A 25,910-nucleotide genomic window follows, 5' to 3' on the forward strand; every position below is an offset into this window, starting at 1 on the left:
CCTTGTAACTACCAATTGTTCAAGGCTGACAAATAGAGCATTGAAACATTGCCTTTTCATGAATGAAGTTCTGTCCAGCCTGCAAACAGGGACGTCATTTCAAGAAAATGCACAGAAGTGCAGGGGAAGATCAGGGACTGCAAACAAAAACAGAGCTTAAAAAAGGACAGCTTTGTGTACTTGACCAAACTACAGAAGGTAGCAGGACTAGTTTTTAAATTCAAATGGGAAGGAAATTTATTAGAAAAAGAGAAAATCTTTCTTCTGCTAAAGATCATAAAATCAGCTTCAGATACTTGTAAAAGATGTTTTTGTAAAGGCTTTTTGATTATTAATAGTTCTACTGACTCATAACAGCAACGCTGCGATGCTTACTAAGGTAACCTCTCTTCTGGTACAATAACTTTCACCAATGCTGTGCTTTTTCCTTAAAGGAAGGCGGAGTTAGGAGTTAGTGTCAGGGCCATAAATAAGAGGGTCCTATGTCAGGGAAATTAGAAGTCAGTTAACATAAGCGTATACTCCGAGCGAGCATTAGAGGGCTTTCCTAAACCATCCAAGTCTGCTGAAATTGAACTGCACGCGGAAGCAATCAGATAGCTGTTAGGAAGTTTAGATATAAAACCAACAGTAAGAAAGCATTTTCTCTTGGCTGGCCGGTTAGCTGTGCTTAAGGCAACATGAATCCTGTCCCGAGTACCTTGTTGTTTTCAGTGCTTCTACTTCTGACCCACAGAATTCGGGAGCTGGTGGAGGCGTGCAGCTGTGCCCCCGCTCATCCGCAGCAGCTCATCTGCGACTCGGCTTTAGGTGAGTCAGAACGGCTACGGGCTTTGGCTGGGGCGGCAGGAAAGCAAATGGAGCTGCTCTCACGGCTGCGGTGGGGTTTTGTACAGCTGGAGAGGAATAGCTGTAACCAGGTGGCTTAGGCTGGCCAAGGATTTTAGAACAAAATGACTCCAGAGATCCCTTTTAAAGAGAGGGCTACGGAAAAGAAAATAAATGGCAGTAGCTGTTCTGCTTTTCTTGTTTTTCCAGAACATTTTGTGGTTACAAATTGTTGAAATTGCTGTATTATTTAGGGTTTGGGTTTTTTTAATAGGAACGGCTTCTATATTAGGTCCTAACTTAGAGCAAGCAGGGAAGAATACCTGAACTTTCAAATGGCTACTGTTAGCAGTATCTGTAATAGAATATTCTATCTAAATATGTGTGCTATATGTAAACTATGCATATAGATATTTTTATAGCACTTGGGGGGGGGGGGGGGGGAACCCCAAAATAAAAATCCCTGGTGATAACATGTTGAAACACTTGATCTTTGTTCTGCTGTACTACAATTTCTTTAATTGGTTATTGGGTTTTTTTGTCATTTTCCAAAAATACTTGAGCAGAAAACTGATAGGCCCTTTATTTTCTGCAGATAAACTGGCTACAGCAGTTCTGTATAAACATAATTTTCCAGTCTTGAGGAGAATTGTGTTTCATGATATTCAATCAGCACCATGGTTGTCAAACAACTTATAGAAAGAAACTAAAGATCTCAAAATCCGACTGCATGGGGATAAGAATATGTGACATTTTGCAGTCTTTTGATTTCATTAGCTGAAGCTAAGGCTGGTTAGCTTCCATCTAGTGTGAACAGTAAATGTAGAACATGAGTTTCCAAAGTGTCACAAAATTAGCATCTCTATGGGGCAGGCAATACCTTCTGCATACTGATTAATTGCTTTTATACCCTGACAGAAAATCTTTGTAGCCATGACAAACTCTATGCTCTGTTTGTGGCCATCAGTTAAATTGTTTTTTAATCTGGTTGTGTTAAGCAATCTTTTTCATTAAGTTACCTACACCAGGCATCACAAACTTGGGGTGGTTTGTGGAGGGAAAGAAAATAGAAGTTTTGCTCCCAGGAGCTTAACTATATATGTGTACATTGAACTGTATTAGTCTGCTGCATTCCGATACATAAGGAAGTGATAGTTTTTCAACAGACTTAATGTAGAGATTTTTCTAAATAAACAATTTCACAGTATAGAGGAAACTCAAAATATTAATTATGAGCCATCTTCCTTAGGGAAGCCATTCTGGCCATTCTTATGATATATATTAAGATTTATTCCATTCTTAGATACGTGTTACAAATGGCAGACATACGCTACTTTTAAATTGTATTTCAATACTGACGATTGTAAAACAAAACTACTTTATATTTGGACTTGATGCTCAAGCTCTCACTTATATAAATATTTCTATTTACGTAAACTGTACCTTTTGGCTAAGGGATGTTTTGATCAAGGATACCCTTCTTTAATATTAATAATTTTAACATAGCATTTCTGTATATCATAAAATGATAGAGATTTAGATATTCATTCATATAAATACATGTATGCATATTTTTACATATGCATTTGAATATATGCACAGATAAAACCCACTCTAAGCATTTATGGAAGAATTATTTGATTTGTTTTGGCCACAATACCTTGCATAAGCAGAGCAAAATTACTTTAAAGGAGCTGGAGAAGACCTGTGGAGTTTTCTGCCCTGTGTAAGAGAAAACTCCACTAACCAGCTTGGCAAAGACAGCTCCTCCATCCCCGATGCCAGCAGGCTTTGTTTTTTCACCTGCGTCCAGGCAGAAGGCTGTGGGCTGGGGCTGCCCTGGGGAAGAGGGCAGCAGCAGGCTGGAGCCCCGGGCACGGCACAGTCCCCTGGGAATGCAGGCTGTGCCTCCACAGCTCTGCTTGGGTTTAAGCAAAGCAGGCTGGAAGCCACACCTGTGTCCTTAGGGCCGCCTGGTTCTTCCGAGGGATGGTGAAACCCAGGCCGTGCTAGGAAGTATCCCACGCAGTAGCATACCTCAAACTTCTCCTGTTAATATCACCATACTTAAAGGTTTAGGTTTTTTTAAGAAGATTAAATTGAAGATTTGTACTTCAACATTTTCATACTTCCAAAATATCAACAACCAGAGAAAAGGACAGCTCTTCAGCTACCAAAATCTATGGGAGTAGAATGCTAATCCAGCTGTTTGCTGAGACTTCAATTTTTTTCTGTTATTTTTAAGTTCATCCATCTATGTACCCACAAACACATTCAAGTATTTCCTTGCAGAATAAAACCCTAGCACATCTTATTAAAAAAAAGCAACTATGCCATGCCTCTAAATTCCACAGTAAAGCAAAAACTGAGAGAAAGTCTCAGTCTTGCTCATAGAGCTACTGACCATTATATGTCCCTCAGTTACTGCATTATTTCTCAGTCTCACTATATATCTGTAACATTTTTAATTTCCTTTAGGATCACTTGTGATTTGGGTGGAGTGAAAATGGAGGTGGAGGGGGTTGAATCAATAGACATTACTTGACCCACTAACTGAATGTGTGAAGCCACTCAGAAACCTTAGCATTTATATGAGATACCCACGAAAAAACCAAGCAGAGAAATTAATTAAGTCTGGGACAAGCTCTTTTCACTTTTACTTTTGTTCACATGATTAGTGCTGTGACACTTTGTCTTTTACTGTCAGGAGGCTTTTGTGGCTTTACTCTCATTCTAAATACCCACAGCTACCACACAACCTGAGTAACTTGATAGAAATAACAGGCTTTCTGACAGAGCTAGAGTAAGAGAGAGCTGCTGGTCCTGCAAGGTGCTGGCTAAAACTAAACCAAGGAATGAGTGAAGAGCCCTGCAGGTGTGACATGGTTGTACACCGCAGGAAGAACAGCAACGATGGGCAGTAAATCACGAGTGCCACACCAGTCTGCCAATTATCTGACCTTGGGTTTGTTAGTTAATCTTCCCACGTAGCCTTAAAAGGGTGTGATTTTGTACAAATCTGAGCAGTTTTCATGAACTTCTCTAGTTTTAAATGTTGTTTCAAAGAGAGGTAAATCCTCATTTGTAGGAAGTGCCTAGCACCATGAAGATACACACCTTTCACAAAAAAAGGGAGATACCTTCCTCTTGTGTTCTTCTAAACAGTGCTGAGGCCCTCCTAAAATGTGCTGAATGCCTTCAAACCCCAACGAACACCTATACTTCTCAAGAGGACTTTCACTGGAAATGGAGATGGGAGGTTTATTAAACAGCAATTCCATGCACTGCACTGCTAATTATCAGCACTGACCCCCTGCAAGAACCCAGGAGGCTTTCTCCCTACGGAAATGAAATGTGATGAGGACGGGCTGTTGAACATTTCAAATTCAGTAGCGAGGCACCATACTTTCAAGCCAATACAAGAAAATTCCTCTGACAACGGCTTTTTTTGGAGAGAACCACAGATGCAATTGAGTTTATCAGATAGTGTCAAGACAACAGATTTCCCTTTTGCCACTGATTTAGTCTTCCTGGACTCAATTCTAAACCAATGTTCACATCAAATTAGACAATCTGTAGAGAGAAGTGGTATACTTGGAGAGGACTGATTCCTTTCTGAAGTCTGGCACTTTTAATTCACGCTGGTCTTCCCGCCTTAGGCATAAGCAAGGTTATTTTTTGGACAGTAGGACAAATACATAAACACTCTGCATTTCTTAGCTATGTAACATCAGTACCCCACCTTTAAAGTTAGATGTATGCTTTCTGATTTAAACTTATTGTTGTTTTTTCTTAAACATCTATCAAAAATGATATTTTTACTGGATATTGGGCACCACACTCCAACAGAAATGACTAACAGATCTTGAGTACAAATAAATATGTAATATAGCTTCAGAGAATAGTTCTATAGCTTTGGAGAAGAGTGGCACATTTCAAAATATGATGGAAGCTTTACAGCTGGAGCTTGGCAGCATTTTCAGCCTGTTAAAATCTCATAAGATCACTGAGATCAGGCATTGTAAAGACGTGCCAGATGATATATTAAATTTTAATCACATTTAAAAATAACAGTAAAAATTTTATTTAAATACACCAGAATTAAGTTTTCAAAGTCAGCTCCTCTGGGATAAAATTACAATATGCTATTTCTTTATTATTGAATTTCATATTAAAACTTTCATGGCTCAGTGTTCCACAATTTTGCCTCTTTGCAATATAATAACTAGTTTTGTACTGGAATGGATTAATTTGTACATTATTAGAGTGGGAAGTAACTTTGCCTGATGGGAGAAATCAGCTTTGGCAAATGTATTAAAAACGTAGACAGTACTTCTTCCAAGTTAGGGGAGAAAAGGTGAACGGTGAAATTAAAGTAGACTTTATATTTTATTCTTACGATATTACGTTATACGCACTCACCATATTAATCTCACAGAATCTACTTGCTGTGAGCAGGGTGATTATGCAGATACTGATTACCTGAATGTTTAGGTTGATGAGCACCTTCAGTGGGGGTTTTGACACAAAATTAAGCAGCTGTGTAATTAACCTTCATGCGTTTGGGAGTACAGTGTTCACACAACCAGTAATAGCCATATCACGTGACAGAAGACCATCAAAGACAGGGATGCGACAGACCTTAGTCATCTGTGAGGGCTTCAACAGAGTCCCATAAGAAATCCCGACTCTTGAAGCCGTTGCTTGAGGGAATGGGCAAGACAGCCTCGCTGTAGAAGGCTGTTGGCAGACCCTGGCAGGATCCTGGCTCCCAGGCCATGCTTTCAGACACCCCACTGACAGACATGGGGTCATACAGCTGACGTCTTGGAGTTGCCTACAGTCTTTTGGACTTCTCCTCCATAGCGGGGAAAGATTACAGTACTTGGCATATGATCTGCATTTATATTACTGTTCTGCCAAATGGAGGCAGATCTTACCGCTTCATAGCAACGCCCTTCCTCTAGAGCGGAAATCAGTGACAATAATGCATAGGTATATTTCTAGAGTAACTTCTCACCGACTGGAAAGGATTATGCAGCTACCGTTTCTCAGGGGTCCCACACAGACATGAAAGCTGAGTTTCCATTCAAAGAATTGTGAATTCCATTCTAGAAATAACGTACTGGACTTTTGCTGTTCTAGTTCTCTCAAACAACAAGAAAAGCACAGCACCTGAGCATGTTTCTTGCAAGAATTACTATGAAAAAGAAGTTGCGAGACTGTATTACTGCCATTGAAGGAGCATGCTGCCAGAACAATATTTGCAGAACCCGAATTATATTAACCAATGAATCATCTTAAAACCAGCTAGAAATTATACTAATCTCAAAAGTACTGTTATTCATATTTGGTAGGTTTAATGCAGAGGTGCTGAAAATGAGGCAATTCTCTCAGCAAGTGGCTGAGAAAAGCTCAATTCCAGTCCTATGCTCAGCAGAGCCCCACAAGTGTTCAGAAAACGATGGTGGCACGTAGGAATCATTCACAGTCATCCCCTTCCCAGTGTCCACCGTTGGCTATATGACTAATATTAAAGTTCATTAACAAACATTATTGAGAAATAGACATTTTACCCTTAACTCACATTTCAACAGACCCATAAATGATGTAAATACCAAAAGCACCTTTCACCTATTTTGGCTGTACAATGTCCTACCAAAGTCAGTTCTAAAAAAGGGGATAGGTTTCTTTACTTCTGTAAGTAAGAAAGAAATACATAGGAATTTTTCTTACCTGTCTCTTATGCATACTTTTATGCACATTAATAGCATTTCCAAATAAAATTTAAAACCCCCTAGACAACATGAATCCTAGGAAGTTAGTTAGTTTAAAGTAGCTACTGATGCACTTAGAGTGAAGCTCTTAACAAAGAAAAGATATCTGCAACCCTGCAAAGGCCCATCACTGGTACAAATGCCTGCGTATTACAATTAAGTTATAATTGCAGTACGTATGAATTTCTTGGCATCATAGCCTGAAACTTCCAAATGCTTTCAAAAATACAAAAAATGACTGCAGAGATGCTGTGCTGTTAATCACTACTTACAACTACACGTATTTATACCTGTCCTTGCTGAATGTTCAATAAGGCACCTCAATATTCATGTTCAACAAATTGTTGGAGTGCTGTGATGGGAATCGCGGTTTGAGTCCTTCCATTTGCAGCTAACATTTAAGAAAATATTAGTGAAACAGCTTCTTAGGATAAAGAATGAATTTCCTGTTTGGGAGTAGGAAGTGCTACCTGAATAAGATCTACAAATAACCCTACATCTACTTGAGGTTTTAAGATAGAAGCAAACATTTTGAGAACTTGCTTCAAAATTCCATGCCTAGTTAGTTTCCTAACTTACTTTTCAGTTCTGAATTCAAAACTTGAATTGCATTGCTGATATCATGCAACTCTAAGAAATAATTTCCAATCTTCTGTAAATTACTGTTCTTCAGAACCCTGCCATTTAAGCATGAAAAAGGGGCTCAGTCTGGAAAAATGCAGTCACTCTCCTCTCCTTTCCTTTGCTCGTTGAACTTTTTCATGGCAGTGTTCCCAACAGCTTAAAAGTTGTAGCTGTAAAATGAGGTGGCATCATGAAACTGAACAACAGGACAGAATTCTAAGGAGCCAAATCCACTGAGCATGACATTCCTGTCAGTTAGAACATAGTTGACAACTGTAAAATAATTTAGCTTTAGTGAAAAAAACAGAGCTGAGTATTGTGTAGTAAAATGAAATCTCAGAAGAATTATGCTAGTTGCCTGATTTAGAAGTAACTCAAGTAACACCGACTCATTGCTGAGTATATTATAAATGCAGGATAAGAAAACGCAGAAACTGCGTTGCTTTTATTTCAAAGCATGCATTATAGTGCTGAGAAACTAAAACCCCATGATTTCAAAAACATCATTCTACACACACTGCGTGGAAAACAAAATGCAAGCTTAGAAACAAAGATTAAATAACATAAAACACAGAACATGAAAGACTGCCAAACTCTTAATCCTATTAATCTACCAACTTTAATCCCTAACTTTCTCATTAAAATGTATCTCAATAACGTGGGGTTTCTTCCGCGCGGAGGAAGGGGCATGCAGCTATGAATGGAAATCTACAATAACATTATGTATGTTGTGCTACAGACTTTAGAGTATAAAGAGAGTGTTATTCTTCAGCTGAAATTAGGCAGATGTTGATTACTAGTCAAATGATGTGGTATTTGAGGCTTGTGAAGTAGAGAGAAATATTTCTGGTAACATGAGTAACAGCTGTAAAAACAGTGCAGAAAAATAAAACTGACCTTGAACAACATTAGGAAATCATGCTATTTTTTAGGTAATATTTAAGTTAAAAGAATACCACACATCTGTTAAAAATACACTCGCCTCTTCTATTTGAAAGTTTATAAAAAACTAGATTTTAAAACCTCACTCATAAATTGAATGTATTCTTCTAATTAAAAAAAAAATTAAACCGCATAATCTTTTGGTTTAACAAGGAAGCCAAACCCGATCAACTCTTGCCTTCAACACAAGGAATTTTTGCATCCTGAGCCAAAAACACACAGAGATTCCCAAAATCCTGACCTACCTGAGAGTCCTAATGAGCTTAAATATAGGCCTCCTACTTTTTGAAAGCCTCAAATGGAACTGCATTTTGGACGGAGACTAGAACAGTTTTGTGTTAATAAACCACAAAAGAGTAACCAAATTCTGCAAAGGGTTTGTGTTGAAAAAGAATACAGTGCAAATTAATATCCATATGAAATGGTGATAAAATAATCCTTGGTATCTGCTTTATCAGCTTCAGAAGTATTCATGGGTTTTTCAATACGGTGAGTTTTTGGGATGCAGTAATTTCTTCTGAATAAAAATGCCATGAATAACTGAACAATGAAATATCCTAATTTATCATCTAGAAAAGAAAGGTGTTTCACTGCTGTCTTGTGTAACTAAACCATTTGCTCAGTGGCTATATTAATTGGCTAGAGGGACCTATACTGATGAACATATTAAATCTTTTCAAACGTGTTGGTGACCTTTCCCTGCAATGTGCAATATGTAGGTCTAGCTCCTTCTTCTTCTCCTTGTTTTCCCTTTTGCGTTGGGTTAGTAGAATTTAGGTCTGGACTAATGCTTACTTTAAATTAATCTTCCCCTTCAAAAATTTCCGTGGGGTTCTTTTAGCCCAAGTGACAAAACTTTACTATAAGGATTTGGTTTTTCAGTTACAGGTATGATTGTTATCTCACCACACTACCTTCTCATGCAACTGGAAGGAGCACCAAGACTAGGCAATGCTCTTCCATACATTGCTTTCCATAGAATAAAGGAAAAAAGCCTGCTATTGTTACAGTTACGTTCTTCAACAAGCTCTGTGGTTACAGATCCAAAACACTGGTGTCCACATAGTCCACTAAGTTCCACTATTTTTCTTTCTTGTGATTTCAGAAAGTGTGGTTCAGTTAATTACTCTGCTGCTGATTTAGTTATTTTACAGACGGCTATAAGCATTTATTGATGGAATATCAGAAAACTAAAATACAAAGCAGGAAAAAGAAAATTGTTTTTACATCCTAACTACCATAACCGTCTTTTGAACTAAAGATTCCTTGATTTTGGGTCTAGGAGTTGTGGCGGAAGAGTGAATAGTAACAACGTAGACTTACAGTTAAGAAATCCATCCTGCAAACACAGAGGAATAGATTTTTTTTTTTAGATTCACTCAGTTTTGGGCCAGTTTTGCTGCTGCTGCTGCATTCTGTTTATATCTAGAATTGAACTAGTACAACAGCTTCGAACATCTGAGTTGGGTTACAGTTTGGAAATGAAACTGCTGTTTGCTGATCTGTCTTGTTGAAAGATAAATTGATAGATGAGCTGTTTGCTAAACACTTCTTCTTTTTCAGCTGTTTAAAGATAATTCAATAGCATCTCGCTTGGTTCTTAAAAGAGAAAAGAAAGCATAGGGGGTGTAATGTTAGTTTTCCACTCCCAAAAGAATAAGGATGATCTAGCATCTCAGCAGATATCCTGAAGTAATCATCTATCTCTCTGTTGAAGTCTGGAACAATTAAAGGTTTGCATAATAATTCAGAAATCAACACTGCAAAAGAATGGTTGCTGTCTCCTTTACCTTGTAAGCATCAAAAGCAAAAACTGCATGGAACACCTGCACTGTATGGCTGGGACAACATCAGACATGGGGAAGATTTGCCAGAGTTAGTCTCAAAGCAGTGTACAGTTCTATCTATCTCATCACCAAACTGGCATTATCGTCAATAATTTGGCAGCACTCCTGTGGGAATCAAGGAGTCATCTCTGATCTCCCACGAACACTATGTGAACCATTTTGACAAAATGCATCCATTTCGATTCAGTACCTAGACTCAACTTCCGGAACCTAAACACATGGATGCCAAATTCTTCTTTAAAGAAGTTAAAAATCAGTACAATAAATGAAAAGAAGATGAAGCCCTTTCAGTGTTCCTGACAATTCCTAACAACTGGATTCTGAAAGATCACAAATAAATTTGAGTCAATTTGCAAAAGTGCAAGTTGCCTATGAGTTTAATTCAGGTTTCTTATCATAAATAAAGATACGGATTTACATGCCTCCAAGCTGAAAACCAAATAACTGAAGCAGTAAAAAGTAGAGTAGTTTCTGAAAACAGAGTACAGACCTTTTTGCATGCAGTACAGATCATCTCAACTCAAAATATGTGAAATGGAGTTATAGCACTAGCAGAGCCTTTTTCTGGACGCAGAGCAGAGCAAAATGAAGAAAATTATAAATGGGAACAGGATGAAAAATAACGGCATTTTTATGAGACTACAGTTGGCAAATCCTTCAGCATGAACAGAGAAACCAGAATACTTGCTGCTAAGGGACTTGCTTTGAAAAGGTCTAAAACATTTCAGGTTAAGGGCAACTTATTAAGCCCTGACATTACTCTCAGGGTACTGGCACTTGATAGTATTACTCATTACTTTGTTTCATTGAAACGCAGCAGACATGATCCCTGCTCCAAGCAACATACGTAACACACACAAAGATTTCCACAACTACCTACCATATCAATGGATACACATATTCTCTTACTAAGGGAATAGTATGTGAATGCTGAAGTACCTATGTACGGTACAGACATCTACTGTATTTCACACCTCTCTTCTTCAGAGCTTTCAAATAACTGGGTGAGCATCACTGCTAATTCTTTTGGAAGCTAACACATGCAAATCAAATCCTGAAACGCAAATGTAAGAAAATAAAAATCTTCATTCTCCTAAAAATTATTTCTAAGTCTCTAAAATAATCTCTTTTAAAAATATCAGGGTGTATATAAAGCTACATGTTAGGTATTTGATTACTTACTTTAAAACATTATTTTAATGTCAATCAATCAATAACTTTTGCCTTCTTTTGAACAAATTGCCGCCTTCTGGCAGCATTAGCGATACCTGTGAGTTTAAGCCAAAGTTACGATACTCCTTTTGTATTGCTAATACTTCTTTCTTCCTTTCAGACATATTTTGAGAAATTATACTCTTTTCCATATACAGATATATGAACACATGACAAGAATATTTAAGCAGGTTAATTTGCTTTCTTCATTGGTGACACTCAAAATCTTTACAATAAGCAAATGTGGCAAGTCAGTTTGTTATATAACTGAACAATTTAGCATATTTAGTTGAAAATATGGCAGAGCTGCATAGGGAAAGTGGTAATGCTGTACAGATGGGACAGTTGCTCTAAAATATGGAGTAAGACATTTACAACCTCTCGTACATTTTAGAGGTTTTGTCAGCAATATAAATCAGCGGCCAATACACACTATTTTATTTAGAATTCTGTCCAAGCTATCTATTATATCTTTTCTATCCTGTGCAGTATTGCTTTGAAGTGGTTTCATTAATTTTTGTCTGTTGTGACAAATTCTGTGCAGATTCCTCTTCCTTTTTGAGGTTAAGATTATTCTCCTTGCCTGCTGACTCTTTTCCCTCTCCGCAAGAAAAGTTAAGCATACCAAATGTTTAGTTTCCAATCTAAAGAATAGATTTTTATTTTGGTCATATCTCTGTACTCATGGAACCCAAGTATTCAAAACTGTGTTCTTGGGTTCCTCTGGCAGCTTTGATAACATTACCTGCCAGTATTCTTCTTCAAGAGACCAAGAGTTTGTAGGATTGGACCATAATATACTGGATATAGTATCTATGGCATCTAGACACAAAGAAGGTAAATGAAATAGTGTGTCTATACCTGATTTTTGGACTTTATCTTGGACTCCTAGCATTATTTTACCATAACTTGAGTTCAGGTGAATACGGTAGATGAGGCCAGTTCTGCTCGCTAACTTGTAGTTAGTTTGCTTTCTGGTTGTTCACATTTAAATCTTTGGCCAGTTACAGATATATGTCTGACTTAAGCTGGAAGCAAATCTGACCTGCAATTGTGTATGCTGGCCAGACTACTCTGAACATAGAAATGCCACCTGGAGCAGCTCCTTGGTTGTAAGGAGGGATGAATTACAGTCCCTTCTGTGAGTTCAAGTTTCCTCTCCTCTCCAGTCTCATACCGAATCCGCTGTATTAACTCACCCCCAAACCTGAAGATGGGCGCTGCTGAAAATCTCATTACCAGATTTGCCCCCGCTCTTCTCTTACAGAATACGAAGTATTTTAATACTCGTGTACTACAAGGAGGGGGTGCTCCTGGACTGTGCTGATCACTAATAGAGAAAAAGCGACAGGGTGTTAATAAAACCCGTTCTTTCTTAAACCTATAGGTAAACACTTTGAAGATAATCACCTATCCTTCGTTTGCAACTGTTTGTCAACAGACAACATCTGGCTGCGTTTTGGTCTGGCTGTAATGTAACCGGTGGCACTACCAACACTGTACTGCCGTCTCTAGTGATTTCAAAGTAGTTTATCCCAATATTCAGATGGAAGTCATCAGTATTATGTCATTGATTAGTTAATGCATCAATTCTGGAAGTTCCCCTCATGACACTGCAAAATTAATAAAGGCATATAAAATTAAGAAAACTTTTTATAGTGAATTTAAACGAGCAGTCCAAGTTCTTAAAAACAGACAGCCATATCTTTATCAGATGGTGTAAAGTTGTATTAGCACCAGTAAGAATTACCACCAGGTAAACTGAGGATTTACTATGAATTTCTATTTTGATACCCCCAAGTAAGTAACCTATTTTGATAACCCTATTTCATACTGAGGATTACAAAAACAGTGTAAACATAAAGGAGCATACATAGAGTTTTACAAATGTTTCATAGGAAGCCCTTCCCCTCTCCACTATTCAGAATGAAGAATGGAGATCTCAGAACGGAGGAAAAAGTATACGCCTGGAAGTAATACAAGAGTGTCATCACAGAAACAGAAAAAGCCATTTCACATAAGAACCCTCTATGGGCTGCAAAGCCCAGATTCATTTTAGTTGTTTCTTGGTTTACAATGCAATTATTTTAGATCGCTGGACCTAGAAACTTGACCTTTACAGCTTCAACCAACCAACTTGAATTCTCTTCTGCTGAATGTTCTTTTGACGAATGGTTTCAGTGAGCATATAAACCTGAGACGCACTAGAGCCACTGTCATATTCCAACCATGTTTTCAGTAGCCTATGATCAGAACAACAGACCTACTGAAGTGCAGGAACAGAGGCAACTGAGTAAGAATTACTGCAATTTCTGTAGTAGTGGTATTTACTTCCTTTCGATATATAAAATAGCACTGGATCTCACAAAAGTGTTTGCAGTGAGGCAAAATCCAGAAGAGCAGATCTCTCTAATTAATCTCTTTTGAGAACAAAGAGTCTATATATAGGCTCGTGATAAAAAAAAAACACCACCCCCCAAAAAAACCCAACCCAACAAGACTTTTGGACACGAAGAATTTTTGAATGGAAATATCAAGTTTGGAATAAACTCAAGGTCTCTGTGGTTGGGGCTGCTGCAGCTGTCCCTGTGGTATTTCCCCTTGACCCATATTCCGGGTGTGATCCTCCAGGAATTGGAGACATTTATGTAGCAAGTTTAAGCTACTGCACCCCAAAGAGGAAAAAACGTTATGATAGATAGATAGACAGAAGTTTTAAGTAATCTTATAGTAGAAGGGTGAGCAGAAACAGCTGCATATTGCATATGTGAATGTTTTCATTTTGGTGAAAGGACATATTTTTCTATATAAAAGTTAATTTGAATATAGGGGCTTTCAAAATTATGTACATACATATTATGTGCCCATAGTTCTGCTTTATTTCATACTGCATACCCTGACTGATATATAATTTCAGAAAAACACTTTTGTTTTCTATTTTTTGCACATTTGGATACTTTCTTCTATCTGTTCCCATAAATATCTGGGATGCCGTCCTCAACCCATCCAGATAACAACAGTACCCTTTGATTTAGATTCCTCTCCTCCTGCCACTTACTCCTTGTCCCTACAAGAGCAATAGCATCTGGCAACAGCTCGATTGAAGTGTCAGACATTAAAGAGACAGGTAGAAATAATTGCTCAAACATCACTCCTCATATTTTAGGTAATTAAATGAAAGGGCTAAACTGAGGCAATAAAATAGAAGAAGAAGAGAGCTGCATGAGTCATTACCTTGCTTGTAACTTTTTAGTAACTTAACAACTTTCTTTTCCTGTCAACATAGTTTTTTAAGTCTCATTTCAAGGTTTTTGTAGCAGAGCTGATTGTGATTATAAACTTGTATGATATGAAACAAACTTTCCTGATTTCTTGAGAGAAAGACTGCTTTAAAGTGAGGAAGATTAAATTTCTATTCAGATAGCTATGCCATAGTCTGTAAACTTAGTCTGAAGTGAACTGGAGGCTACAACTGAAACAGAGGTTCTTCCTCAAGATGCCTATTTGAAGGATGTTGCTACTCCTAGTTCTGATCCCAAATCTAAAAAGAGACCTCATTATCTGGACACATCAGGACTCACTGCTCTTATTTTCTTACTGAGGGCTAACCTACCCCAAGCAGCAAGAATATTCAGTGGAAAGGATGGAGAAGAAATCCGAGACTTTCATTCACAGTTGAGGTAGCTGCCTTTTTTTGGTGCAGCGTCAATGATGGAGGCACTGTTTCTAAAATTTGCAAGTGGCCTTAGAGGTGCATAAAAAGCGATAAATCAAATCCCAGGGCAAAGCAGGAATACAAACGGATGGCACAGCCCCAGTACTATGGCTTCCTCTGCATGCAGAACCGCACTTCTTTGTTCATGGACCTCAGAATCTACCACAAGGGTAAGGGACAGGATTTAGCCCTTATTTTTACAAAAAGCAGCTAAGGCATCCCAGTCTAGACAACCTTGCCCTTCTATTAATTAACCTACCCACTGCTGAAGGACTGGAGCTCATTAGCTATGGAGTTTTGCTTTAAGCTGCAACTCCCTAAGCAGAGATATATTCATTTACGAATCGTAGCTATTACATAGTTTATCACCAATATGCACAAATCCAGTGCAGCTAATATTTCAAACTGGATGCATCCATCGTCACAATAATCTATAACGCTCTCTTAATTCTAAAAGACAGTGAAATATTTTTCTTCTGATAGAAATCATACCCCAGGAACAAAAGTACTGAACCAAACCCAACTTAAGTAAAACAACAGCTTAAGAGTAGTCTTCTCCTAGTTCTCCTAGTACTGTGATCTTAACACACTTGACAACTTTGTTCAGGATGTAGCTTGAGTGTTTTTAGAGTCCAAACAGATGACAAAAGAGATTTTCAAAGCTCCAAGTGTCTGCCTCCCTCTCTGTCTATCTTTAAAATTTATACCCTTTTTAGCATTATTTTTATTTTACCTATATTTTATTTATTTTTAGTCTTATATATTTAAAATAAGAATGCACATCAGCAGTTATGATTTCTTGTTCTTATGTCCAGCAATATCTTAAGTATTTTCCTATGTAAGTATTTTTCATTGTATAGTTGCAGATATTTAACAGATTCTGGGGAAAAAAGATCTCATTTATTCATCAGTTTTTGCCTTCTCCCTTACCCCCTATTTCTTAGGATAATAAAGTTAATCTGGAGAGTAAATCTTATTTGTTTTCCTTTTTGAAGGAGTAATAAAGCTGATTACTTTTGTTGAGTAAAGTTGCCTGTCTTCAAACAATAGTACTGTGACCAATAGGTTAAGAAAAAAGGCTAACTAGCATCATCTTAAAACTTGTGTAAATACAATAATACTATATAAAATAGTATAATCAAGAATATATTATTTAATAATACTAACTTGTAACAATGAGAGTAATTCTTCACTAAACAGTTTTCCCTTTGTTAATGCCTTAGTAATAACTCAGAGTCTAAAAGAGATACTACTTTCAGGGAACATATGAATTTCAGTGGATGAAGCGCAAGGATTTACTTTATTCTGATTCCATCTATAACTATGACTTGGTATGGGGCCTTCAGTATTCTGCTCAAATTCTTTGTGTCTCCTCTTTAAAAAAGATGGTCATATTTCATTGCGTGTGCCACTATACTGTGGTAACATTAATATAATGGCAGTGAATTTCTTTTTAAAAAAGCCCCTAGTATAAGTAGTTCCTCATGACCATAAAAATCTCTAATACACAAGCTGCTGGTACAGTTTATTTACTGGTAAACAATTAGTGTAGCTGATTTCAGAGAGAAACCACACAGGTTTGAGAAAGATGCGGTTAATGCCTAACTTTCTACCCTTATTGTATATAGACACTGTTGTATTGTATAAAACCCAACACTTTTCCCCTTACTGTGTAAATACAAATATAGCTGACAGCATAGTAAGTTCTGTCCTTTACCCAGTTCAAAATTACCTTTTGTTGATGCAGAAATGTTTGGGAGATGTTTATTATTATTCAGGAGAGAAGGAATAAAAATACTCTTAACACATTTCTAACAATGAATGTCCAAAAGCCAGGCTGATTTACTAAACGGAATGTTGTCCTCCTCCAACCGCAATATGCCGTGACACTAGTCATCAGAGCAGCAGTTGCTCAGAGAGGCAGCAGCCTCACGCTAGACTCAGCATAAACTTCATGCTACGGACTCAGCATAAACTTCACGCTACGGACTCAGCATAATGGTGGGAGCCAATAACTGGCAGTATGATTTCTGTTCTGAGGCTCTGCCTGACCCCCGCAGGGCTTGGGTCATAGTAACTTCCCTTCAGTTCAGTCACCTGAGACAAACTTCAGCTAAAAAGTGGGGATAAAAGTTTAAATTTTATAAAAGTACCACGAGTTACAAAATACGAGTTCTGCAGAAATGCTACATCCTACTACTGAACTATTAGAGTGAATGTCTTTTGAAAAACATTGTATATTTTTAAGGCAGAACAAATTTGAGGCAGACTGAATTACTGGTATTGGAACAGGAAGGCTATGTGTATGTATTTCATATATACAAATTCCTCATAAGGAACCAATAACTGTCTGACAGATAAAATGACATTATTACACTAAACAACCAGAGGTTGTTCTCAGTCAAACAGAGGAGAAGCCAAGCCAGCCCTGGTATACTTGAAACCATTTCTTGAAAAGAAGTGCAGACTAGGAGGAATCCCAAGTTATAACCACCCTCTGAACCACGAGTGAAGAGAGGGAGATGGCTAGGCCCAGGAATGCTAAATCAGGAAGTGCTTGTGGTTAAAAACAGAAGCAACCACATGAATAAGAGGTTTTAGGAGACAGCTAGACGACGCTGATTGAAAAAAAAAATTAAAGCACAGAAAAAAGAAAAACAAAAAGGATTAAAAAGCCCCAAAAGATCCGTGTGCATTTGAACCTGGTTTTAGGAGAATAGAAAAGTAAAACCCAAATAACTAAAGATTTAGACATCCTGTAACAATAAAACTTCCTTGTCGTTAAAAAAAAAATATCTCAATTTGGTCTTCCTTTGCCATCTGGAAACTTTCTCTTAAACCAACAAATGAATGAAACACACATAACATAAAAACAGTTTTCATTTTCTCCTACACACCCAGAAAAAGATCTCTTAATGACAACCCCCAAAATGTTATACTTTCAGCCTTGCATAACTCTATGGAGACCCTTATATCTCCATGGAGACCCTTTGAGCTATCATTGACCATTTGTAATGTTCCTCTCAGGTGCTAACAAGCCGAATTTCATAAAAACATGAAAACGAGTAGTGCATCGATATTAAACAGAAGGGGAAAAGTAGTTTTAATTATCCTACAAACATTTGCATTGAGTAGGCACGAAAAGATTTCCTGCATCTAAAACACTTATGGTATTAAGAAAACGATGGAGCTAGCTCCTAACTGTTGTTCCACCCCTTACCTTCTATATTGAACAAACCCTTTAATGAGAAAACCTTTTTTTAGGAAGTAATGATGCAAAGGAAAGCAACGCAAAACAAAACAACGTGATTCTAATTTGACCTTCCCAGCAGTATAGTACACACAATCCACACCACTTTTTATCTGGAATTAGATCAAAGCACTTAAGAAGTACTGTTAATTTGTGGGAACATAACACATCTGCAGATGATTAAAGAGATGCTGCCACTTAGCATTTGAAATTAGGTATTTGCTGTTCATACTTAAAAGAACTCTTCCAATCCAACCCGTAAGTCTAAAAGAGTTTAAATGGCTTGGGAGGAGGGAGCATTGTGCCAAAAGATAGAGGACTCAAGCTTTGAAGCTGTAGGCATCTGCATCATGTTGATTATTACATCTAGTTTGCTCTGATAATAAGTAAGGAAATGAGAATTGCCCATTATTAGATGGGACTGACCTCTATTTAGCTGTAAGGAAAATTATGATCTGGGTTCCTTATTCCTTTTCTTTAGGTAGGATGTTTAGAGGTCAATCTAGCAAAGAAATGTTTTTTGGGGAAAAGCATGGTTTTGGTGCCAAAAGATTTTCATTTACATCAGCTTGATTTTTTGTCAGTGAACAGGAAGTATGAGAATTTCCCTGGAAGAGTGGTCAAACCCTGGAACAGGGGCCAGGGGAGGCTGCAGGATCTCCATCCTTGGGGATACTGAAAACTCAGCTGGACACAGCACTCAGCGTCCTGATTCAAGTTGAGCAAGGGGTTGGACTAGACGTCCAGAGGCTCCTTCCAACCTAACTTGTTCTATGAAACATCACGCCTGTTTCATACTGATTTTGATACAATGGTTCCTTTCATAATGAAAAATAAAAACAAAATAAAAAAGAAAGTGTCTGAGAGTTGCCCTCATGCTGAAGAATAGTTTCTGGTCTCTATCATACCTGCATAAAGTGGCATACCTGTGACAGAGCAAGCAAATCCAACCACTCCTGTCCAAAAATGCAGAAGTCCTCACACAGATCCATCTCTGCCCAATTGCAAATTGTACTTACAGTTGAAGCAGGGTTCAACTGTTAATTGCTCCGGCCTTTGCCACTATCTTTCCATGCAGATACAGATTGTTTGTTCTAACAAGTACCACGTCTGCAGAGAAGCTGCAATAGCGGCCATCCAGAACTGAGCAAACCAGGACTCTCAAGACTTTTTGGGGGTAGAAGCCTCAGAGAAAATTTCGCCATATACCATGTTCTTATAATCCTGTTATTCTCTGTGCCTAATAGTCCTGGTATATTTTAAACGGTATACACAAGAGAGATGCCTTAAACAAACAGATAGGAAAACAAACCATTTCTTAGAATCATAAAATCTCCTATTTTCCTTGTTTAAATAGGAAACATAAAATGTGTCAAAAAAGGGAGTCATTAGTTCACACAGGTTAACACAACTAATGATGTGTTAAGAAAAATGCTAAAATCTATAGTCTCAGAAAAGTGAATGAAAGACTATTCTCTTCTTACCTTCTGATTTCATGCATAAAATTGATGCTTTAATCTTGCCTGGCATAGTCTTTCAGAGTCTATTTAACTGATCAACAGCTCTTCTGTCATCAACAGAAATGTCCCTTTCCTTTGCCCACTGATTATAATGAAGGGCTCTTTATAAAATTTTACGGGATTCAAATCTTCCAAAGATTTTGATGGACAGTTTTTGTCAAAACTGAGTGGTAACTTAATTCAGATTTCCAGATTCATGGAAATTCAGATTGTATCATAGGCAGCCCACTTATTTTTATTTTCAGGAGTTAACTCAATTTAGTGTTCTTATAGTAACAAACCTTAAAATCCACTTCTAGCTGAAGGGTAAAAACAATGCTAGAATTTATCAATACAATTTTCACTATTGCTTGTAAAATTAGGCATATGCTTATTTTCATTTAAATCTTTTTCTGTATTACAGTGATTCGAGCAAAAATATCCAGCGAAAAGGTGGTTCCTGCCAGTGATGATCCTCTTGATACCCACAAAATGATCCGGTATGAAATCAAACAAATAAAGGTACATGGAATCACTTAGCTATTTTGAAGTTCAATGCTGATAACCTATGTATATGACTACAATTTAGCCCTAGATGCTTTAAGCTGGAACAGGCTCCAACTGCCTCCACGGTTAGACCTAGGCAAACTACAAAGAGTAAATCAAAGTAGGGGTAAAAAAAAAAAACAACAAAAAAAAGAAAGCTTTTCTGACATTCACGAGTTACTTGCTAACTATATTCTGACGACAATTTTTGTTACTCACAATTGCTTTATGAAGACTATGAAAATGTACTTCAATCTATGAATGGCTTTCAATACATTTACTGTTTCTGGTGGATACTTGATCACCTATGTTGCATTTTAATATTGCAACTCTGACTGGATGATGCAAACTAAACAAAGGAAAGCATTTCCAGCTGAAATAGCAAGGACCTTTGCTCGTAAGTAAATAGGGGTATTTGCAGAAACAGGAGCCTTTCCCTGATATTCATATAAACAAAACTCCATTTGCATGAATGTTGCTAGGAAAGCAAACACAAAGTTGGAGCACCCAAAAATACAGTCATTCAGAACCTCACAGGATTTTTCCATTATTTGTCCAGCTCCAATAAGGAGACATAGTCATTAAAGTATGTTAAGAAAACATATCTTGATCCCATTCAAGTCACCACCAAACTCTCACCGATATAAAAAAGATCATGATGTACCTGTTTCTGGAATACACAAAAAATAGGTAGTCCCTTTCAGTTAAAATGTACTAGCGTGCGTTCGTGGGGGTTTTTGTTTGGTTGGTTGGTTTGTTTGTTTTAAGTTTTCTAGGTGGTTTTATCTCTCATTTTCCAGAGAATAGTATTTTGTATTATTTGTATTAATTTGTATTATTATATTTACTGGGAACACTCAAGTAGATCATTATGAACGACTACATGCTTTCAAAAAAAAAAATTCAATCCTTCAAATTGTATGAGTAGATCACCTCACAGGAGTTTTACTACGAAAAATCCATGGTGAACAAGACTTCTGTTAAGGTTTTACACCAATTTCAGCAAGCCAATTCTTTTTACCTTGCTACATCAAACCCCAAAACTCTTCACCATCTGCCACTTTTGGTCTTAAACTATTAAGGATGTTTTCAAATGTTTCTTTACAGAAATAAGTATATAAATACCAGAGCAGTTCTCTTTCCTCCCACTAGCACTTCAATTTTCTGTTGCTACCTTGCAACACTTCAGTAACTTTACAGAAATGCAAATCATCTTATATGTGAGCACAAAAAGAAGAATGTGAAGTCTAGTCTGTGTTATTATTTTCAGTCTATAATCCCATTCTTCAGTAACAGCGCGCTGAAATCTCTGAAATACATTCATATATTGGAGCTGCTTTGGAGTTTCTCCCCAATTTTCATAAGTGGAGGCCTATTCAAAACTCAGGCGTTGGTAAGAGATCTTTATTTGATTCCGCCAAGCTTCAGAAGGCAGGTCAGCTAGGACTGGACAAACCAGAGAGATTTATTTTCTAATCAAAGACGCTCTACATCACTACATACAAGCTTAGACTAAAGACAAATGGGTCATAATAGTCCCACCCTTCAAATCCTTACTTCTGGCCAGAAGAGAGTTAAGCCTGGCACGCAGGCTGCTCAGCTGCGTCGGGACCCAGCTCCCTGCTCCGTGTCTCCAACAGACCCAATGGAAGGATTTTTGTTTCAGATCTCCGCAACACAGAGTGGGCGAGCGAACAGGAGCTTCTGTAAACTGCAAATCTTTTGGGGGATGGCTAGTAAACTCAGCGTGGCACTGAAATAAATCCGTAAAGGCAATTTTGCCTGCACCTGGTAAATCGCACAGGAACTGACAGAGGGTGATGTAACCTGTTATATTCTAAACATATAACTGACAGTTGGCATACGGGTAAAAATGAAACAGGACTGGGTATACTGAAAAATTACTGAGAAATAGTCACTTTTACATTAACTGAAGTTTAATAGGAAAGCGTTATGGGTAACACTGCAAAGTCCGCACCAAGTTACTAAAGTAAAGAGAGAGGAATTTCAAAAAGCTCATGCTTGTAAACATTTGGTAAGCGTAAAATAATCAATTAAAATAATATAATGTTGTATACAATCGGCCAGATTTGGCCACCTCAGTGGAGCGGGACAATGCACAGACTGACTAACGACATCACAGAAATAGCTTGTCAGCCCCATGCATCAGCGACCTCATTTGTGTATCTCAGTTTCCTGAATAACTGAGGACTTGGTTGACCAGAGCAATAACCTGATAGCATTATTTCTTACCTTTTCCCTCAGATGATAACATTTAAAAGAATCTAAATCAACAGCGTATGCCAAATGGTAGGATATTCCTTTTTCACTGTTACAGTCTTTCTTCTCTTGAGTGCTTACAGACTAATTTCTCATATTGTAAATTTGATGACCTGCAGTTATGATAAACTGAACAGTCCTTTTAATGTCAGATGGCACTGATCCCGTGTTTCTGGCTAACCCTGTGCATAAACATTTACAGGACTGGGGGATGTGCTAAGAATTCACTTTATATAACAAAGAAAGTAAGAATAGACTCTCTAATCATCTCTTCTGAGCTGTAAGATCCATCAAGCTAAAACATGATTATCGAGTCAGTATTCGTTTTGGTGAATACTTTTTACGCCACACACATATTCACACTTCCCTCAGCAATTCTTCTTCCCTCTTGGAAAAGAAACACAGAACCTATAGAGGTTAGATTTTACTGCAACTGTAAATGCAGCAAAATGCTGCTGTTTCTCTTTTATGTTACTCTCTGGGCTACTACTTCACGTAGTTACTATGTACTAGCTGCCTGCGTCTAGCACCTACACCCTGAGTAAGGCAGACTGAAGGGCAGCAGAAGCAGGGGAGTCAAGTTCCAAAGATGGCAGGAATCAAACGGCTCTCAGTAGGCGTGAGGAAGGCCTGGGGCTCCCACTCAAGCACTGGGTTAGCAATCAGGCAGATTCTCCGCAACGCACGTGCAGCCTGACTCCTGCTTCCTCATTTGGCATCTTTCCGAGAGCTTTTGTATGGGGCTGACATACCAGACTACCTCAATTGGATAAAATCTGACACATTTTCATCGTCATTATATATGTTTTCTACTATTTTCACTGCTGCTTTGTGCAGGATAGTGGTTTGTTTTGCTTTGGTTTGGAGTGTTTGTTTTTTCTACTAAGTATTTCAAATTCACATCTAATATTTTTGGATCAGAAGCCCAATGACAACAACTCTGGCTTTTTTTATTCCATAAATAAAGCTTCAGAAAAATCAACATATTACAGTGTATTTTCTAGTGCCCTGTACTATTTAAACCTCCTGAGAGAACTTGAGTAACACGAACACATTTTCCAGTGACGCCAGCTGCAACTGGGAGAGCCTGCCCTTGGGAGCTGTGAGCCTTGCGATCGTCCACAGCTGTCAACACACAGCATGATGTCACTAAACGGGGCCCCCGAAGTGTTGGGCTTTTGGTTATGTCATATTAGGTGATGACAGGCATCCTGAGGTTGATTAGCATCTTATGGTTCCTTCTCACATTTGGACACTACTAAATTTGTTTTGATCTTTTAATAGCTCACTTTAAGAATTATTTTCACAGTTGGAAATGCTAGTTAAGGAGCAGCCATCTGAACTTTGATTCTGAACCTATCCATTTTGGTGTTGCAGCCTATAAATTCTAAGAGCTGGATCCCATTTTCCAGCAGTTATTTGAGAAGGTCGCATTGGGCAAAATTCTGGATGTGGAAAACCAGCTTGCTTTAATGACAGACTATAAGAGCAATGCTCAGTTTCTTAGCATGTTGCATGTCCTTGAAGATGCACACCATTACCGGGATCAAGATAAGATTTCCCGTATTAATATAGTGAGAAATTTCTGCAGCACCTTGTTTGAGATGAATGGCTGTGTCTGCGTTACCTCTTACATGGAAGATGCCAGTAGAATATAACTTGAAGAGAAAGCTTTAAAGATCCATTAAACACATTTCAGTTAGTGTAGAGAAGGGGTCTAATTGTTGGTATTTTCTCATATGAGTTCAGGCTTTAGAGCCTTTTTTAAAGAGATGCACCATATATTTCTTTCAGCTATTGTTTGCAACTGTTTTTTCATGTTTGTTTTCCGCTACTGACTTTCTGTTTCTGATAATTTTCAGATGTTTAAAGGATTTGAAAAGCTCAAGGATGTCCAGTACGTCTACACCCCTTTTGATTCATCACTCTGTGGAGTGAAACTCGAAGCTAACAATAAAAAACAGTATCTTTTGACAGGTAAAATATAACAAAACTAATGTACCTATAAAACCAGAAGTAACTGCTTAGAATGACTTTGCAAAAATATGCCAACACTTGTTAAAAAAGAATCTATTTATGTACTATCTAAATAATATAAACACAATGAAATGTACAAATTGTGTAAAGCTGTAATTACACTGTGATCTTACATGTTTTCCATCCTTCATCCGAAGATCTTAAGGCAGTTTCAAAGGAAGTCAAAGTCAGTAACTACCTAATTAGTAAATAGGAAGTATGCCATTATTATTTGTTTAAAACCAACAGTATGGATTTTCCCAGGCATGCAAACGTGTTTAATGAGACCACACAAGCCTACGTGTACACAGATTTGGGGTTCTAAGCAATTACAGATTTTCCTGTAGAGTCCTGAAATCTAGTTTAACATGCTACTGCGTTTGCATCCATCCCTTGCTGGCAGATTATCAGCATCTTTTGAAAAATTTCCTTCTTAAATCTTTCACATTTATTTGGCATGCAATCAGCTGATAGTTCTCTCAGTTATAGTTACAGTCATTGATAAAAGTGTGACATATGACTAATTTGGTGCAATTAGTTAAAAACTTCAGATATTCTTGTGATTTATTTCAGTATTTAGAAAACACGTTTATTTGCTTGCCTTATTTTTCTTATTTTCCATGCTGTAGGCCAAATTTTAAGTGATGGTAAAGTCCTCATCCATTTATGCAACTACATTGAACCATGGGATGATTTATCCTTGTCTCAAAAGAAGAGTCTTAATCAGAGATATCAAATGGGCTGTGGCTGCAAAGTAAGTATAGAACAAAACAATGTCTAATGGTGGAGCCCACCTTACAGGCGCTAGCAGCTTTCACTGGTGGGAACTGTTCTCTTATTCATCATATATTTTGTATTATTTGAGAATAAATACCATTTTAAAGAAACCTGCAATATACTGAATTAATGTACTATTTCACGTTTAGATTACTACCTGCTACATGGTGCCCTGTTCAATCACTACACCAAATGAGTGCCTCTGGACAGACTGGCTGATAGAAAGAAAGCTATACGGGCACCAAGCCAAGCATTATGCCTGTATCAAGAGAAGTGATGGCACTTGCAGCTGGTACCGAGGTGGTCCTCCCCCAGAGAAGGAGTTTATTGATATCAGCGAACCTTAAAACGATCACTTCCTAAAAAGCCTTGGAGTCTAATTCCATCAAACATTGCACGCTCACAGCTTTGAACTGCCATCGTCTAATGTATCTGTTGCTTAGAAACAAAAACAAATTGTCCTGTACAGCTAAAGTCCGAGTCTGTGGAATTGGCACTCACGCAAGATGAGGAACAAATCTCCTGGAGGTAGCCACTCTGTAAAGTTATGCTTTGTGCAGAGAGGCTCAAGCTGAGAATGCTCCTCTGTGTCCTCCA

At 37.8% G+C, this 25,910-nt stretch overlaps 2 protein-coding genes across 2 annotated transcripts in view; one reads left to right on the forward strand and one right to left on the reverse strand.

Annotated features, from left to right (window-relative positions):
* The window catches only part of SYN2 (synapsin II), a 185,932-nt gene that overhangs the window by 61,985 nt on the left and 98,037 nt on the right, over positions 1-25,910 (reverse strand). The window lies entirely within an intron of this gene.
* Positions 681-25,660, forward strand: TIMP4 (TIMP metallopeptidase inhibitor 4). The gene is made up of 5 exons (XM_009816132.2): positions 681-810; positions 20,119-20,216; positions 24,383-24,497; positions 25,166-25,290; positions 25,463-25,660. The coding sequence occupies exons 1-5, from the start codon at positions 681-683 to the stop codon at positions 25,658-25,660; spliced, it is 666 nt and encodes a 221-aa protein (XP_009814434.1).

The sequence above is a fragment of the Gavia stellata genome, chromosome 12 (assembly GCF_030936135.1).
Source record: "Gavia stellata isolate bGavSte3 chromosome 12, bGavSte3.hap2, whole genome shotgun sequence".
Classification (NCBI taxonomy): Eukaryota; Metazoa; Chordata; class Aves; order Gaviiformes; family Gaviidae; genus Gavia; species Gavia stellata.

What these genes read in the sequence shown, in the direction of transcription:
- TIMP4 (XM_009816132.2), top strand. Translation starts at nt 681, where the DNA reads ATGAATCCTGTCCCGAGTACCTTGTTGTTTTCAGTGCTTCTACTTCTG. An exon ending in AAAACAGTATCTTTTGACAG is followed by an intron (nt 24,498 to 25,165) that starts GTAAAATATAAC and finishes TCCATGCTGTAG; the next exon opens with GCCAAATTTTAAGTGATGGT. An exon ending in AAATGGGCTGTGGCTGCAAA is followed by an intron (nt 25,291 to 25,462) that starts GTAAGTATAGAA and finishes TTTCACGTTTAG; the next exon opens with ATTACTACCTGCTACATGGT.